The sequence below is a fragment of the Aythya ferina genome (assembly GCF_964211825.1).
Source record: "Aythya ferina genome assembly, chromosome: 2".
NCBI lineage: Eukaryota > Metazoa > Chordata > Aves > Anseriformes > Anatidae > Aythya > Aythya ferina.
This window is the reverse complement of record NC_140297.1, coordinates 138,101,414-138,116,404: the sequence shown is the minus strand read 5'-3', so window position 1 is coordinate 138,116,404 and position 14,991 is coordinate 138,101,414. Positions and strand designations below refer to the sequence as shown.

The 14,991-nt window shown below is 43.8% G+C and overlaps 1 protein-coding gene across 2 annotated transcripts in view; it reads left to right on the top strand.

Annotated features, from left to right (window-relative positions):
- Nucleotides 1-8,100, top strand: part of NIPAL2 (NIPA like domain containing 2) — a 47,134-nt gene extending 39,034 nt beyond the window's left edge. For both annotated transcript variants that reach the window (XM_084510467.1, XM_084510468.1), the window contains 5 exons: nt 1,280-1,415; nt 3,794-3,882; nt 5,611-5,674; nt 6,981-7,075; nt 7,405-8,100. In XM_084510467.1, coding sequence (XP_084366593.1) covers nt 1,280-1,415; nt 3,794-3,882; nt 5,611-5,674; nt 6,981-7,075; nt 7,405-7,499 — 479 coding nt within the window. In that variant the 3' untranslated portion in view covers nt 7,500-8,100. The remainder of the gene's footprint in view (nt 1-1,279; nt 1,416-3,793; nt 3,883-5,610; nt 5,675-6,980; nt 7,076-7,404) is intronic.
- The last annotated feature ends 6,891 nt before the right edge of the window (nt 8,101-14,991 follow it).

The following is a 14,991-nucleotide window of genomic DNA, read 5'->3' as shown; positions in this document are numbered from 1 at the left end:
TTTAGGTCCTTAGAGTTAGGTCCTTGGTGACGTGACCCCAAAAATCAGCTCTGACCTGCTTTGACCATCTCCTGTCTCAGCAGAGAATTCCTGAGGGTGAGCAGCTATTTTTGGCTGCTGGTGTCACAGGCAGGGTGCAATTAGGTGTCCCTGCTGCTCGGCATGGGTAATGAGACCTCTCAGCCCCTCTGCTGAATAATGCAGTAAGGGCTCCAAATTAGCAGCTGGGGCTAAATAAAATGTGTCTGGGAGATGTGGAGGCTGTTGTAGCACCTCTGCCTGGTAGCCCAGCATTTTGAGCATGTGCCCAACAGTGGGAAATGGATGCAGTTCTTGCCTCGACCACAGCTCAGCCTCTCTCTCACACATATACACAGTGCCACCTTGCAAGATTTTATCAGGCTCTAACCTCAGCCCGTCTGGGGAAACTTGGGACAGATGCAGGGTGGCAGACCCAGTGCTAAAAGAACTGCAAAGCACAGCACACATGGAGATAAGGTCACTCTGAGTTTAGGAAGCAATACAGCGAGTGTTGATAACATCACACACTTGTTTTTAGGTGCCCAAACTCTACCTCAGCATCTTTTAAGCTATCAGGCCTGTGGCACCGCCCTCACTGATGCTCTGAGGTCACTGCTGTGAATCCTGCTGTCGTGGTTTAACCCGACCGGCAGCTAAACACCACGCAGCCGTTCGCTCACCCTCCCCCCTCCCTCTCTGGGACGGGGGAGAGAAATGGAAAGTGAAGCCCGTGAGTTGAGATAAAGACAGTTTAATAAGACAGGAAAAAAAAAATAACAAAATAATAATAACAATAATAATAATGATGATACAATGGTGATAATACGAAAGTAATAATAGTATGTACAAACAAGTGATGCACAATGCAATTGCTCACCACCCGCTGACCGATGCCCAGCCTAACCCCGAGCAGTCCGGCCCCCTCCCCCCGGCTAGCCACCCCTATATATTGTTTAGCATGACGTCAGATGGTATGGAATACCCCTTTGGCTAGTTTGGGTCACCTGTCCTGGGTCTGTCCCCTCCCAGCTCTTACTGCACCCCCCAGCCTGCCCGTTGGCAGGACAGAGCAAAGGCTGAGATGTCCTTGGCTTAGTATAAGCACTGCTCTGCAACAATTAAAGCATCGGGGTGTTATCAGCACTCTTCTCATTCTAAGCCAAAACACAGCATTCCACCAGCTACTAGGAAGAAAATTAATTCTGTGCTAACTGAAACCAGGACACCTGCCCTGCTAATTTTTCCCTTTCCCTTTCAGCATCGCTCACTGTCATCGCTGTAAAGGCTGTGGCCAGCATGATAACACTGTCTGTGAAGGGGAAAATGCAGCTCACTTATCCCGTTTTTTATATCATGCTGATTTTAATGGCAACTTCTTGTGTTTTCCAAGTCAAGTAAGTGAGTTTCTACTTATCTCCTCACCTTTGTACCCGTTTATCTGTCAGTGCTGTTCAGTACTGATACTAACTCCAGATACAAGTTGCACTTAAGGGTAACAAATTCCTGACAGAGCCTTTACAGATGCATGAATTGCCTGCAGCTGATTATATTGTTTATTTAGGCTTTATTTCTCAGTTTATAATTGATTAATTACACGGATGCTACCTCCTCTCATTATCACCTTATACAAGGTTTTCCCAAGAGTAGTTCTTGTTTTGGCACAGGTACTGAACACATTAAATGAAATTTATGTTCCTGATTTATTTTATTTTTTTGTTACTTTCAGAAATATTCATTGTTGAATACTCAAATGGCCACGTTTACCCTCATTATGCACCTCTTTTCCCTAGCTTATGTTACTTACTGGACTGGAATAGAGTTTACCCTCACTGTCTCCCTGCTTCTGTTAAATCTGCATGTTGCTCTTTGCTATCCTGTATGTCTGTGATTTTTTTTAGGAAATAGTTAGCTTTTGGTGAGCGGGGGACATCGGAGTTTTCCCTGCTGGCCTCTGGCCTGTTAAGTGATTGTTTTATGCTGCCTTTGCAGATTGCTGGGGGTGGCAGCCCGGTAAAATATGACTTGCAGCTGAACAGAGAGTCCATTCCCTTCATGCTGGTCCCTGCGCTTCAGGTGCTGATAGCATCATTCAGTAATCCCATCTAGACTGCTCCAGTGTTTACTTGCATAATTATTTTCCGGTAGAAGAGCCAGCCCAGCTTTCCCGTGGCAGAACACACCATTCCCATGTGGGATCAGAAAGCCCGTGCGTTATTGTGCAGTGACTCTCCATGGCTGACTCAGGAACTCTGCCGTAACAGATAATGGAGTGATTTACATCCAGCTTGTCTTTGCCCTGGGAGAATGGCTCAGGGCATTTAAAATAGGAAATAAAAGTTTGGTAAATAGGAAGCTGCTGAATTAACCTCTCCTTCTTGCCAATTCTTTCTTTCTTTTGCTGGGTCAAAATTAAAATGTGCCCATTTCATTCCCTGAAGTCAATGTCTCTTCCTCTCTCTGTTGGACACATTTTCTAATGGAGATAGTGCTGTCAGTCTAATTTTTTTTCATTTTATTTCTTTCCTGTCTTATTTGACTGTCAGGTTAGCTTACAGCAGCCTGGGCTGCTACATCCTCCTGGATTCAGTGCTGGGCCTTGGTATCACTATTTTAGTCTCTGTGACCGAGTTTGTTGCAAATGGGAGAAAATAATGAGGTGTTTTCAATGACTTCAAAATCCTGACTATCCTGTGGATATGTAGGATTTCTTTATTTTTAAAGCACCATGGAGACTGTTCAACAGTTGCTAAAATAACCATGCAATTACTTTAATGGCTAAAACAGATCCAAGCTTGGATTTTTACTGTTCACATATATTGTACCAGTGAAACATTTAAGTGTGGTTCTTTTTATAGATTTTGAATACACTCTGCAGTCCCCTGATTTTTCTCTTTCGGTTTGAAATTCCCTGTTCTTATAACAGAGTATCTGTTGGTGCATCCGAGAGTTCACCCTCATGATTCATCACCTCGTGGGTAAATGCTGATAGCTCTGGTCTCCTTACAAGTGGGTTAATGCTTTGGCTTTTTGGTCCACTGATGCAGACTGTGTGGGCTGCTCCATGCCCAATGTTTCAGTCCTGCAGGTTTGTGTGTAGTTTGGGCTCATATGGTCCTGCACACTCTTGCCTCACCCTTCTGCTGAGGGTTTGTGTCACCTTTCTGAGGAGGAAGGCTGAGAGTTTCCAACCCAAGGTTTGCAGCCACCTCCCTGGACTTTCCCGGCAGGACAGAGTGTGTCTGGGGTGTGATTGCATGGATAAACATACAAATACGTGTTTTAGCCAAGTTGGATGGAGCCACAACAGCAATGTGGGTTTCAGCTAAGTGAAGCATTTCCTACGAGGACTCATACACATGTCCACACTGGAAATATACCCTTACACAACCTGTTTAATTTAGAGTGACTTGTCCCTGGCTGCTTGCAGGCAGCACCACTTCCAAGAGCTGAGGCACACCATCGGCGGCAGCATTACCCGAGCATTCCTCCCTTATCTGTGGAGGACAGTTTTTCCAACAGTGCTTCAAAGGTCTCTCCAATGGCAGTCTGTGGTCAGAAGACTCCACTCCAACCTTCTTGCTTTGCCCTATTTTTTTGTATTTTGCAGTCAAAACCAGAAAGTAAATTCAATACACACACCCTTCTGTCAAGGGCTATTTGCTGTCCTGGTAAGAAATGGTCACACTTATTGAACTGACAGAAACTGGCTAACTTTACTTAAAGTGCAATGAACATCCTACAGCCATGAGGTGCAATAACGCTTGTTTTCCAGGTTCTTGAACCAAGCAATGCATCTGTACGAAGCAACAGCAGTTGTGCCCATTAATTTCATGCTCTTCACCACGAGCGCCATCGTTTCAGGTTGGTTCCTGACCTTCTGTCTCTACAAAATGGTTTTCTACACACCAGGTTTTCAAAGAATCACCATCTCTGAACAGGACCACAAACCACTCATGTTTGTCTTCACCAAAAGTTTTTCCTAAATGACAGGTGTTTAAGTCCTGAAAAATGAGTGAGTTCACAACTTTCAAAGCAAAATAAAAATCATCAAATTCTAGCATTTCCAGAATTGATACGTACAGCTTGCTATGCCTTGCTGGCTTACTAGAATTACCTGCATTTATCTTAGCCTCATCTTGACATCCAGCAAATGCATTTACCATGTGCACGCCAGCTTCCCTGTATCCGAACTGGTAGAGTAATTTTAACAGCCTGGCAAACTACTCAAATGACAACCAGCTGTGTTTCATAGTAGTTAGTGTATATTCAGTTTCAGAAGGTGGAATTCTAGGTTAAGTGAAGGAAATAAAATGACTCCAAAGACCTTTTAAGCATTTAACATTTTATTCTGGGTGAGAACTCTGAACTTGGTGCTGTTAAAGAGGGACTGCAAATCTTGGAAATGGTGCGGAGTGTAAGAGCACGAGCAGGGAGGACGACTAAGATGCTGTATCAGCAACGAGCCAAAATGATTGTGTTGTTATAACATTTATGACTCATTTTAACACACACTGGGGGCTTTCCTGTCATTGCTGTGCAGGAGTTTCTCATGCAGAGCTGCCATTAATGAGAAGGGGAGTTAGCTTCGTGCACAGATTGCCTCGGCACCTGTGTTAGAGGAGACCTACACTTTGTGACTGAGAAGAGACTTTCGCCAAAAGGGGGTTGCATTCTTGCAGCCATATGGGGAATTTGGCCTTGTGCCTCCTTAAGAGATCAAGTACCTATTCAGGAATGGCTTAATAGCTTTGAGACTGGATACACATGCATTTGCACCAGGTTTGTTAAACCAGTGTGGGGCTTAGAAGAACAAGCTCTGCTGAATCTTGGTGGGGTGTTTGTGGAAGATACCTCCTCTCGTGATTCCTCCATCCCCAGTTGCAGCCTTTGAAGATACAGTCATGCTTCAGTGGCTTTGGTTCACACTCTGGTGTTTCTAAGCAAAACTATGCTCATCAGTGGTTTAAAGCCAATATGTTTGGCTGTGAACTGGGGCAGCTGAGATCCAGATACACATCTGTTTCTGTCACCTCCACTGCAGAGGTGCTAATTCCTGTTAGAGGGGTGACCAGAAGAGTTAGTGATCCCTTCAGCCGGAGAGATTTGGCAAACTTGGCTGCTGGAGCCTTTAACTCGGTGTAAACATCAGGGACAGAGCTAGTTATCGAAAACCTGTTCCCAATTGTAGCTAAGATGTCCACATGGTCTGCTGGAGTGGCTTAACTAAATCCATGAAGAACCTGTTAGCTGTACTGGTACGACTCTGCTTGCGAATAAGACCTTGAGTTTGACCTGCATAAAAACTGTTGCTGACAATGCAAAAAAATACCTGCATCTGTGCAGTTACTAACACAGCACATGCTCCAGCCTGATAGACTAAATCTTCTCCAGTCCCTTGCAGTATCTCGAGAAAGCCTAGATAATGGAATATGGGCACATAATGTGAACCCACAGCTATGTGTATTAATACCATATTTGGGATTTTTTTTCTCCACTTGAGCATGACACTGCTTGTGACCCTCCCAGCTGTAATTCATATCACTTGGAATCCAGTCAAGATCTGCAATTCTTGTTTCTGTCACATTCCAGGGGTCATATTTTATCAGGAATTCCAAAGTGCAGCTTTGCTGAGCGTGTTCATGTTTCTGTTCGGGTAAGTGTGCCGGCCTAAAATCTGCACTAACGCTTCCACTGCAACAGCACTGCCTCGCGGAACACCTTCTTTTCTCAGTAAGAAGAAACCTGTCTTGTTATTAAAATATTATGGAATAGCCATTATAGTAGGATAAAAAAACATTAAAGGGAAGATTAATATCTGTGCTTCGGGGGTTTGGAGGCCCGGTTTTGAATCCAAATATGTAAAAATGTGAGACACTTATGAACTACTAATCCCATGATGGAATGAAAAACCAGCAGCATGTGTTCCTCCTGCAGGAAGGAGAAATTACTGCTCTCTACCAAAGATCATGTTTTAGGGGGTGCTGATACAACTTCAAGGAATCTCCTCCCCTGTTACCTTCCACGTGCGTGTCCGGCTGCCCTTTGCTGCCATTAGGCATGGGCAGTTCTAGGAGCTGCTTGCTTACAAGGGTCTTGTGCCAAGGAAGGCACAGCCTGTCTGCTGAAAGGTTCAGAGCATGTGAAGAAGCTGCTGACAATGCTTGAAGAAGGCCCCAAGTGTTGTGAGAGCAGAGATCTGCTGGCTACCAGCACAGTAACAACTCAGGGAACAGGTGAACATTACTCAAGGACAGGCATGAGATGGTTAAAAGCACCTCCCAGAACCGCTGGACCTGTCTTGCCACCAAGCTGTCAAACAGCTCGGGCTGACAGCTGCAGACATCTCCATCCTCTGCAGTCAGGCAGGGGTAGGTGCGCAGACCTGCGATGTTGTTTGGCTGCAGGAAAAGTGGCAGAAAATGGAGATGAGCAAATTCAACCCAGGTATTTGGCAGGCAGGAAGTAGCGATCGTGTGTCCAACACAGAGCGGATAGAAGATTTATCCGAGCGTAGCAGTTTCTCATTGCTCCTGGCTTACAGCTTGCCCCTGAGACATGCAGTCGAACGAGAAAAACAAGAGAGATGTTGATTGTCTGCAACAAGCCTGAGTTGTTGATGAAATTGCAAGTGCTGGAGTGCTAGTTTAGATGTTCTGAGAAGATTTGCTCAGGGATTCAAAGGCTGCGGTCTCACACTCGCAGGCATTTGATTAGGTATACATTACTGAAAGTGTAATTTTGTCTGCGGAGCCTTTGGAACCGATTGTAAAGCTTCGGGAGGCAAAAACTAGTCTGACAGAGAGTCCAAGATGAATTTATACAGCTGCCAGGAAGGAAAGTTTCTTTAAAAACTGAGCAGCTCGGGTTTGGAAGTCCTTGAAAAAGAAACATGGGAAAAGATTCTCATCTCAGATGCAGTGAGCTGTTTCTAATAATACGATGCCACTGTTATTTTGCAGGTGTCTCCTATCTTTCCTTGGTGTATTTGTAATTGCAAGAAATAAAAAAGAGGAGCATTTACAAGTTCCTTATATTGACTGTGGACGTATTCCTGGTAAGTAGGGCTTTTTTTTTTTTTTTTTTTTTCTGTCTCTCTGTTTAAAAATGAGATATCAGATAATGGAATGACCTGGGAGAGTTGAGTCAGAAATGTGCTCTAGTTGCATTTAAAAAATATACTGTTCCCTTAATTTCTATTCCTGTTCCCAACAGATTTTTCAAAGAATTTTTCAGAGTTTTTCCAAGCTATTGTTACAACCAGTCAAATGAAAACAATGATTACTGGAGCAAGGAATGTTTAAATGATGGATTGGTGGGGGATTTGTTTTATTAAAATTCTTCACAGAGTTGTTGTTTTTCCCTTCTCTCACCCCATTTCCTTAGGACAAAAATTGACAGGCAAAATACAACCAGATTCTTATAGTTCATGCTATGGCACTTTGAATAATGAAGATGACTCGGTGAAAACTCAGAGCTGAAAGAAGAAAGCACCTTACCTTCCACTTAATGAGAGGAACAGCACTGGAACAAGAATTAGCAGCACCTTTTCATTGGACATATTCGAGTCGACGTTGAATTCAATTCCTGCATGCTGATGAGTCATAGCATTATTTAATCCTACTTAATTTATCCCCTGGCTGTCCCAAATGTGGTTTGAAGATAAAGCAAGCCTTAAGAAAAACTAAATAACCGTTAATGAATCTGAATATTCTTATAGTATAAATGCCTCTTGGTGATGACTGGGGATATTTTTAGAGTTTTAATTGCCTAGAAATGCAAATAGGTGCATAAAAGGGTTTTAAAATTTGCTTTTGAAAACCCCCAGATGTGCACAGATGCTTAAAGACAAAGATGGGAAATGAGGAGGATTTTCATACGAGACTTCAAAGTATTCTGCTGTATGTCTACTACCTTTAAAAATCTGATCCTTCCTGTCCATGAGTCCAAAATGTAGGCATATATGCAGTATGCTTAAACATGTATATACATTTTTATTATGTGCAGAGGCAAAATCATGATTATCTTCTGCCATCAGACATTCTCTTACCTTCAAAGGCAATAAACACTTGTGTGAGAAGAGGGAAGGACAAGAACATTTGTCACAAACATGGGCACAAGCACACATGCATGCATTTGTGAGGCGCCCAGCCAAAACAGAGCTGGGGAACCTCGTGTGACATTTTACATACCCCCATGCCTTGTGCACTGGCTGTACTATATGTTAATACAACCTAGTCCAAGGTTTAGTCACTGTTTTCAGGAAAAGGGGGTTTGAATGAAGGAAGTGCAAAGTTCTGTAGAGGAAATGGGGGATCCAGGCTCCCTCTGTTGATCCATCTTGAAAAATATTCCTAAAATAGCAAAGTAGGACAAATCCCACCTCCTTGCTAAACCAATGGTTATCCTGCATGAGGAAAGGCTGTAAAAAACAGGGTCACAAGAGTCACACCACATTTTTTCCTTCATTAAATGGTAATTTCTCTCTACACTCATTTGAAAAGCTGGCAGCAATGGGGACTGTAGCAGAAGTGGTTGAGTGGGAGGTCAAAACATCCTTCAGCCCCAGCCTCCTGGAAAGAAAGCTGCTTCTGGGCCTTAGGTGTGGGTCCATTCACCCTTGCCTGGTGACACTGATGTACCTCAGCCGGCACATCAACGCTCAGACACCTCCACTGTAGAAACAAAGTGCTCTTGATAAGCATTTGGTACTAACCTTCAAGTCTTGGACAAGATAATTCCTTTGTGTTTGGATTGATCTGCTGTAATGGATAAGGGCCACAGGCTGTGTGCATTTTGTTTCAGTGGGATATGATGAAACGAGCTCTCTCTTTGTTTTGTTTTGTTTTGTTTTTGTTTAGTGTAGTTTATTATTATTTCATTTTAAAATGGTATTTTAAATGGTGCAGTCAAGGAACCACAGGACAGTTTGACTTCAAGCAAAGTGCACACAGAGATGTATTTTCTCCTGTGCAGCGATGTCCTGGCAGCCAGGGCTTGGGGGACTTGTGAAGTGGTTTTTCAGCATGGATCTTTTCCAGCTGGCACAGTACAAGACTCAGGGTCTGCACCTTGCTTGTACCAGCTGCCTGCCCGTGGCCTTCCTTTACCCTCTTACAGTTTGAGTTCAAGTTTCTAAAGCTTACAATGCAAAACACACCTGATTATGTATGCTTTCTCCAGGGAATAAGGGCCTGCCTGTATGCCCTCTATGCCACTTGCCTCTTGCAAGTCAAATTTAAGCCACTTTCTAATTCTCAAGTGAGACCATGTGCTAAAGATGGAAATAGGATGTCTGTAGTTTTTCATTCGATGATCTGGGAAATAAAAGTGGGCTGGTGGGAGAAAGGATTTAGTTTTGTTTCTTTTTTAAATTGTTGGCCTTGGGCTTCTTTCTAAAATCTGTCTCCATGATTTAGGAGGGCTGAAGGAAATTATAAGGTCTATCAGGTATAGGAATTTCTTTTCAAAGCAGGAAACAGAATGTAAAAATCTATGGCAAAAGTTATTATTTATTTCAAGCTACCCTATTTCTTCTCAAGCAACACCTCCTTTCTTCCTATAGGTTTATACAAAAATTGAAGGGTTAAAATGTTTTCTGTAAACTTCTATGTAATTAAAAATAATTTATAGAGCAAAACACTGGCAGGAATTATGTGCAATTAAAACTTGTGATTTGACAGAATTTTTGAGATGTGAGCATGTTCCAACAAATTAACATATCACAGGGTCAGAGGAACGTGGTGATGAGAATTTATTACTGCTCTCCAAAGACAGGGACATGATTTGTTTCAAGAATCAGTTTCTAATCAATGCCATTTTCAGATTTTGCTTGTGACACTTCGGTGATAAGTAGCACAGACAAATGCTTATTAACAAAAAAAAAATGTTTCACTGGAACAGAGAAAAGTCCTTGGAAGCCTTCTCTTTACCAGTGAGCTATTTTCTCGCAGTATTTTTCCTGACATCATATACATGGGCCAGATACAAACTGTGAAGCTTGCACCTGCAGACTGAGCTTTCTTGAGCAGATGCTCTATGGGATCTGAGGAAATAATGCTGAAGGAAGGCATGCAGGACAGTCAGCATCTCACGTGGTCCCAGCTGGCTCCAGCCTGGGATTTCTGACAGACCAGAACCAGCAGGACTCACTTTGTGCTTGTTCCACTGCTGGTCAGGCTGCAGTAAAAGATGAAGTATTAGCTGGCCACAGGCCTGGAAATGGGAACTCTGGAGTACAGCTAGGCAGTTATTTTCTTTTGTGATAAAATATCAAGATGCTTTTTACCAAGTGTTTTCAGCTAGCTAGAAATAGTTTAATCTTGGACTGGATTCATACATCTGCCAATGGTAGGAGCCTGGCATTCAGCTGGCAGGCTTAGGGCCTGCTCCTCGCTACCATCCAGCTTCTGATGGCCTCAGTTTTTGCAGTGGTCACCCAAAACCAAGGAAGGGAGGTCAGCTTTCATAGAGGCTTGAGTTTCTGTGCTTTGAAGGTGTGGTTACATGTACCTGCCGAGCTGCTTGGATGGTTCAACACTGCTAAAACCTCACCCCCTGGCTGTGGGGTCCTGCTCAGCTGATGGCTCGCTGTGCACCCCACAAAAACCATCTCATTTATTTCTTCTGCTGTGTTGGCTCTCTGAGAGTTATCAAACTGGGCTGTCCCACAGCGGAGGCTGACTTGGACATTTGGTGAAAACACAAAGACCTGGGCCAGACTCACAGGGCTGTGGGTGGTGACCACTGCGTGGCTCCATGTGGGGCTGAGATGGGCAGCCTGTGGTGCAAGGAAGGGCCTAGAGTTGGTGAGGAGCATGGACATGCATCTCACTACACAACCTGTGATAAGGACTGATTTTTTTTCTCTCCAGTTTGCATACAAACCATGCTGCAAGGACAGACAGGGACAAAATGTCCTCACTTCTGACCTCAAAATGTTCTCCCCTTGTACTTTTCCCTCCCAACTCACTTCTTGAAAGGTCGCTTGCAGAGAAACCTCTGATAACACTGAGGTACAAATGATTAGGCAGAGCTGTCTTTCAGCTTGCCCTTTTGCGCTTGTCCTCTGAGACTTGGCCTTTTTCTTGTTTAAATTTTTTTGTTTGTTTATCCCTTTTGGAGAAATCAGCTGGTCTGTGTTAGGAACTGGCCCAAAGGAGATAGAGGCTAATTACCATAATTATTATTGGAGGGCCAAGTTGGAATTTGTACAACCTGAGGTTGTTTGAGGAGAAAAAGGTAGAGAAAAGCCTAGCTCTCGATTCACAGGAGCTTGAGAAATCCTGTGTTTGCAATGTTTCTGGGCTCTGGGGCAGAATTAGGGACATCAGTGAATAGACAGTGATTCCATACATTTTTATATGTGTTTTTAAGGTGTTGTTTTTGTTTTGTTTTGTTTTGTTTTTTAATTTGGAAGTGAAGGATGGCCATTCTCTGCCTAGAGAAGCAAAGAGAAAATAAGCCACTCCCTTGGCAGATGGGAGATGTTTCAACTTTTTGGAGCTGGAAGAAGCATGGAGGCACCTTCCAAGCTCCCTGGCTGTAATAACCATTCAGTTGTAACATACAGAAGGGCAGCACTGGCAAATAACACCACTACATAGTAAGCAGTCATGACTGTTTATAAAGGATCTTTGTCCTTTTGTCATGTGTTAAACCTGTTCAGAGGACATGTAGCTGATCTGGCTTCTTCAGCTGCACATAAACATATTTTTGAAACATGCTGAGCTAGTCTACAGGGTCTGGGCCCCTTGAGCATCCTATTGATGTCTCTTTGGCAGACCCTGTCTCCCATGCAGAGCTCTTGCCAGGTCCTCTCTGTGTGGAAATCAGACTATGTGGTGGACACATACCACGGGCTCACTCAGTAAGAAGATAGAGTATTGACAGGATGTTTCCCTTGACATAAGAAGAGTTTATGCCTACAAGGATATTGTGCAAACCTACAGATTTGGATTACATTCCCTTTACTTCATGATTCCCACTGAAGTATGCAAGGTCAGTTCTGGGTATCTGCAGGAGCAGAACTGTCACCTCAGGAACTTCAGGCTCAACAGATGAGACCCTGTGTAAAGAGTTAGGTGTCTGCTCAGTAGGTTTCTTATTTGATCTACATCCCAGTTTTGCTGTTAGGACCCTAAAGTTAGCCCAAGCCTTTGAGGGAGAAAGTGCACCTAATATTATAAGATCTGCAGTAACATTTTGATTGCTGTTGGACTTGGCCATTGGTGCCAGGGAAACTTGTGTCATTTCACAAGGTAATGATGAGGGGGGACAGTGTTGTGCAGCAGAATTGGAAACGTACTGAAGTGGCAGGAAAGTTTTGCATGGACACAGAGGAATGAAATCAGGAGACTGGTAAGCTACTGTGGCCTTCTGGGCTGCTTGTTGACAGTGTCAACAAGGCGAATGTTGACAGTTTTCAGAGCAGAGCTACTGTAAAAGAATGACCAGGCAGGTGGCTTAAACACGGACTGTTTAACGTGAAGTTAATGTATCACTGCAGCCCGCGGCACTAATACCTTAAACATTAAAAGTGGCCTGTGGCCATTGATGAAGGAGCCAATTTCTGTATTTTGCTAGGTCACACTGGGGAAAATGGAAATGATTGATTTAAGCCTCCAGCACAAACATGGACTTGCCAGATCTCCAGTTGGAGATTTCCACTCTTGGAATAGGCATTGCCTTGCCTAGATGAAATCTTTGGAGCCTGCTGCCAGGTCTTTTGCCAGAATAATTAAATGGGTTGAAAGAACAGCACTGTCATTTGTCTTCTGTTTGATAGCTAGTGGGCATACATCCAGAGCAGCACTAACACAAGATCAGGACTTTTCTCTCCATTTGAAAAAAAAAAAAAAAAAAAAGAGAAAAAAAGAAGAAAAAAAAAAAGAAAAAAAATGTTTTTCTTGAGCTTCAATAGCATGTGCACCAGGCCCAGAGCTCTATGCTGTTGAACAAACTCTGGTACACTCAGCCCAGAAGTAGAGAGAAAGCTTGCATGGCCCAGAGGCTGCTCGTTAGGCAGTTCTTACCTGTCACTGAAGGTTACTGCTGGTAATGCATCATACAGCAATAGAGTACAACAACAAAGTATTGGAGCATCCACTTTGTTTTCCAAGAACAGCTGCTCTGTGTTTTACGAGGGAAAGGAGATGAGGAATATGATTTAATATTACTAAGCATCACAGTTACCCATGTGTTTATTTTTTCCAGACAATATTTAACAGTTAACCAACAGCCATGTCCTGAAAACACTGGCTGGGTCCTGAGATCATGGATGTGTGGCAGGATTCGACGCCGTATGAATAAGGGCAGGCTGCTGATACAAGAAGGCAGGTTGGTGTCATCTCTCCTGGCCTCCTGCACAGCTCCGGCCAGGCAGCCTTCTCCAAGCACTTCTGTGTAAGCCCCTTGGCCCACCTACAGAAGAAGGCACACCGACCTCTCCTGTGAGTCAAAGGAGAGGATCCACCAATGCCATTAGCAATGTGTACTAGCAATGACTCATTGTTTGCTTTTGAACTGTGCCTTATGTCTATTTTAAAGTGTCTGGATCTCGCTTGCAGCTATTTGTCTTTCACCAGTGATTTAAAGCACTCGGTAAGTCCCTCTAGTAAAATACAGTAAGATGACTTGGGCTTTTTGCTAAGCCAAACAGACAGACCTTTTAAGTCTCTCACCATCAGACATTTTGGTCAGCCCTCAAGTTGCTTTCCGTGGTTGTTTTCTGCTCTGTCTCCATTTTTCCAGTGTCGAAAATTGGCTTTATGAGTGCCAAAGACCGAGTAAAAATCTGATCTTAGCACCGCTGAGGAAGTAGCACAGAGCTGGGCCAGAGCCAAAATGCAGTGGTCAGGGTGCCTGGCTTCCCCTCTTCCCAAAGCTGAGCCCAGCCCAGCTGCCACCTCTCCCAGGAGGTGCCTGAATATTTTATTTTTTCACTGTGATTTAACAGTGGCTGTTTTGCATGCCCAGGGATACAGCAGCCTAGATAGTTTTCAGCAGTTTGACTTCTGACTCATTCCTGAGATCAGTGATGGTCCAAAGAGGTCCCCGGGAGGCTCAGCACAGCTGGAAACCCTGAAACCAAGTGGCCAACGGATGGACACAGCTGTGGTGGCACAGAGAAGGAGAAAAATGGAATGGTCTGGGTTGGAAGGGACCCTTGAATATCAGCTCATCCAACCCCTGCCATGGGGTTGGGGTGCAGTAAGTAAATAGGCTCTGGATGTGGGGACACCCTGCCCAGATAAATTGCTCTTGCCTCAAGGATGGTGACAGCTCACCAGAGAGAGTGAGTGCTTATATTTGTGATACACAACAGAAAGGCCTTGGCCCCCTTTGCCCCTTGCTGCTCAGTCTTGCAGCAAGGTTGCATTTTGAAAGGAGCAGCTCGGGCATCTCCTCTCCAAGAGGAGGATGTGAGCACCTGATAACCCCAAATGGGGCATCCAAACCCCAAAGGGCAGCAGGAGGCGAGTGCCAGCCCCAGCTTCTTTGGCTGATTTGGGGAACCAGCAATCACTCAGGCTTCAGTTGTCCCTCCTCTAAGTGCCTCCTGCTTCTGGATGCCAGCACAGGAAAGGGGACGCCTCCAGCCCTTTTTGGAATCTAGGTTTTGGTATGGAGAAGAAACGCATTCATGTTAGAGAGAATTTTGGGATGGATTTATCACTCTTAGTCCTGTGTTACACTGCAGAGCAGGCACAGCTATTTTGCTGATACCCTTGCACTGTGAATGGTTTGAATTCAGTGTTTTGAGGTATTTGATTTTTGGTTGTCTTTTGTTTATTTGTTTGTTTGGGTTTTTTAGTAATTTAAAAGGAACAAATCAGTAAAGTCACCTCAATTAACCCAAGGTAATCTGTGGTGGAATTCTTCATTAAAAAAAAAAAAATAAATAGAATTTTTAAAAGGCTGATTTTATAGTGAAGTCTTTGCAAATAAAAGGCCATGCTGGAGCACTTTGAA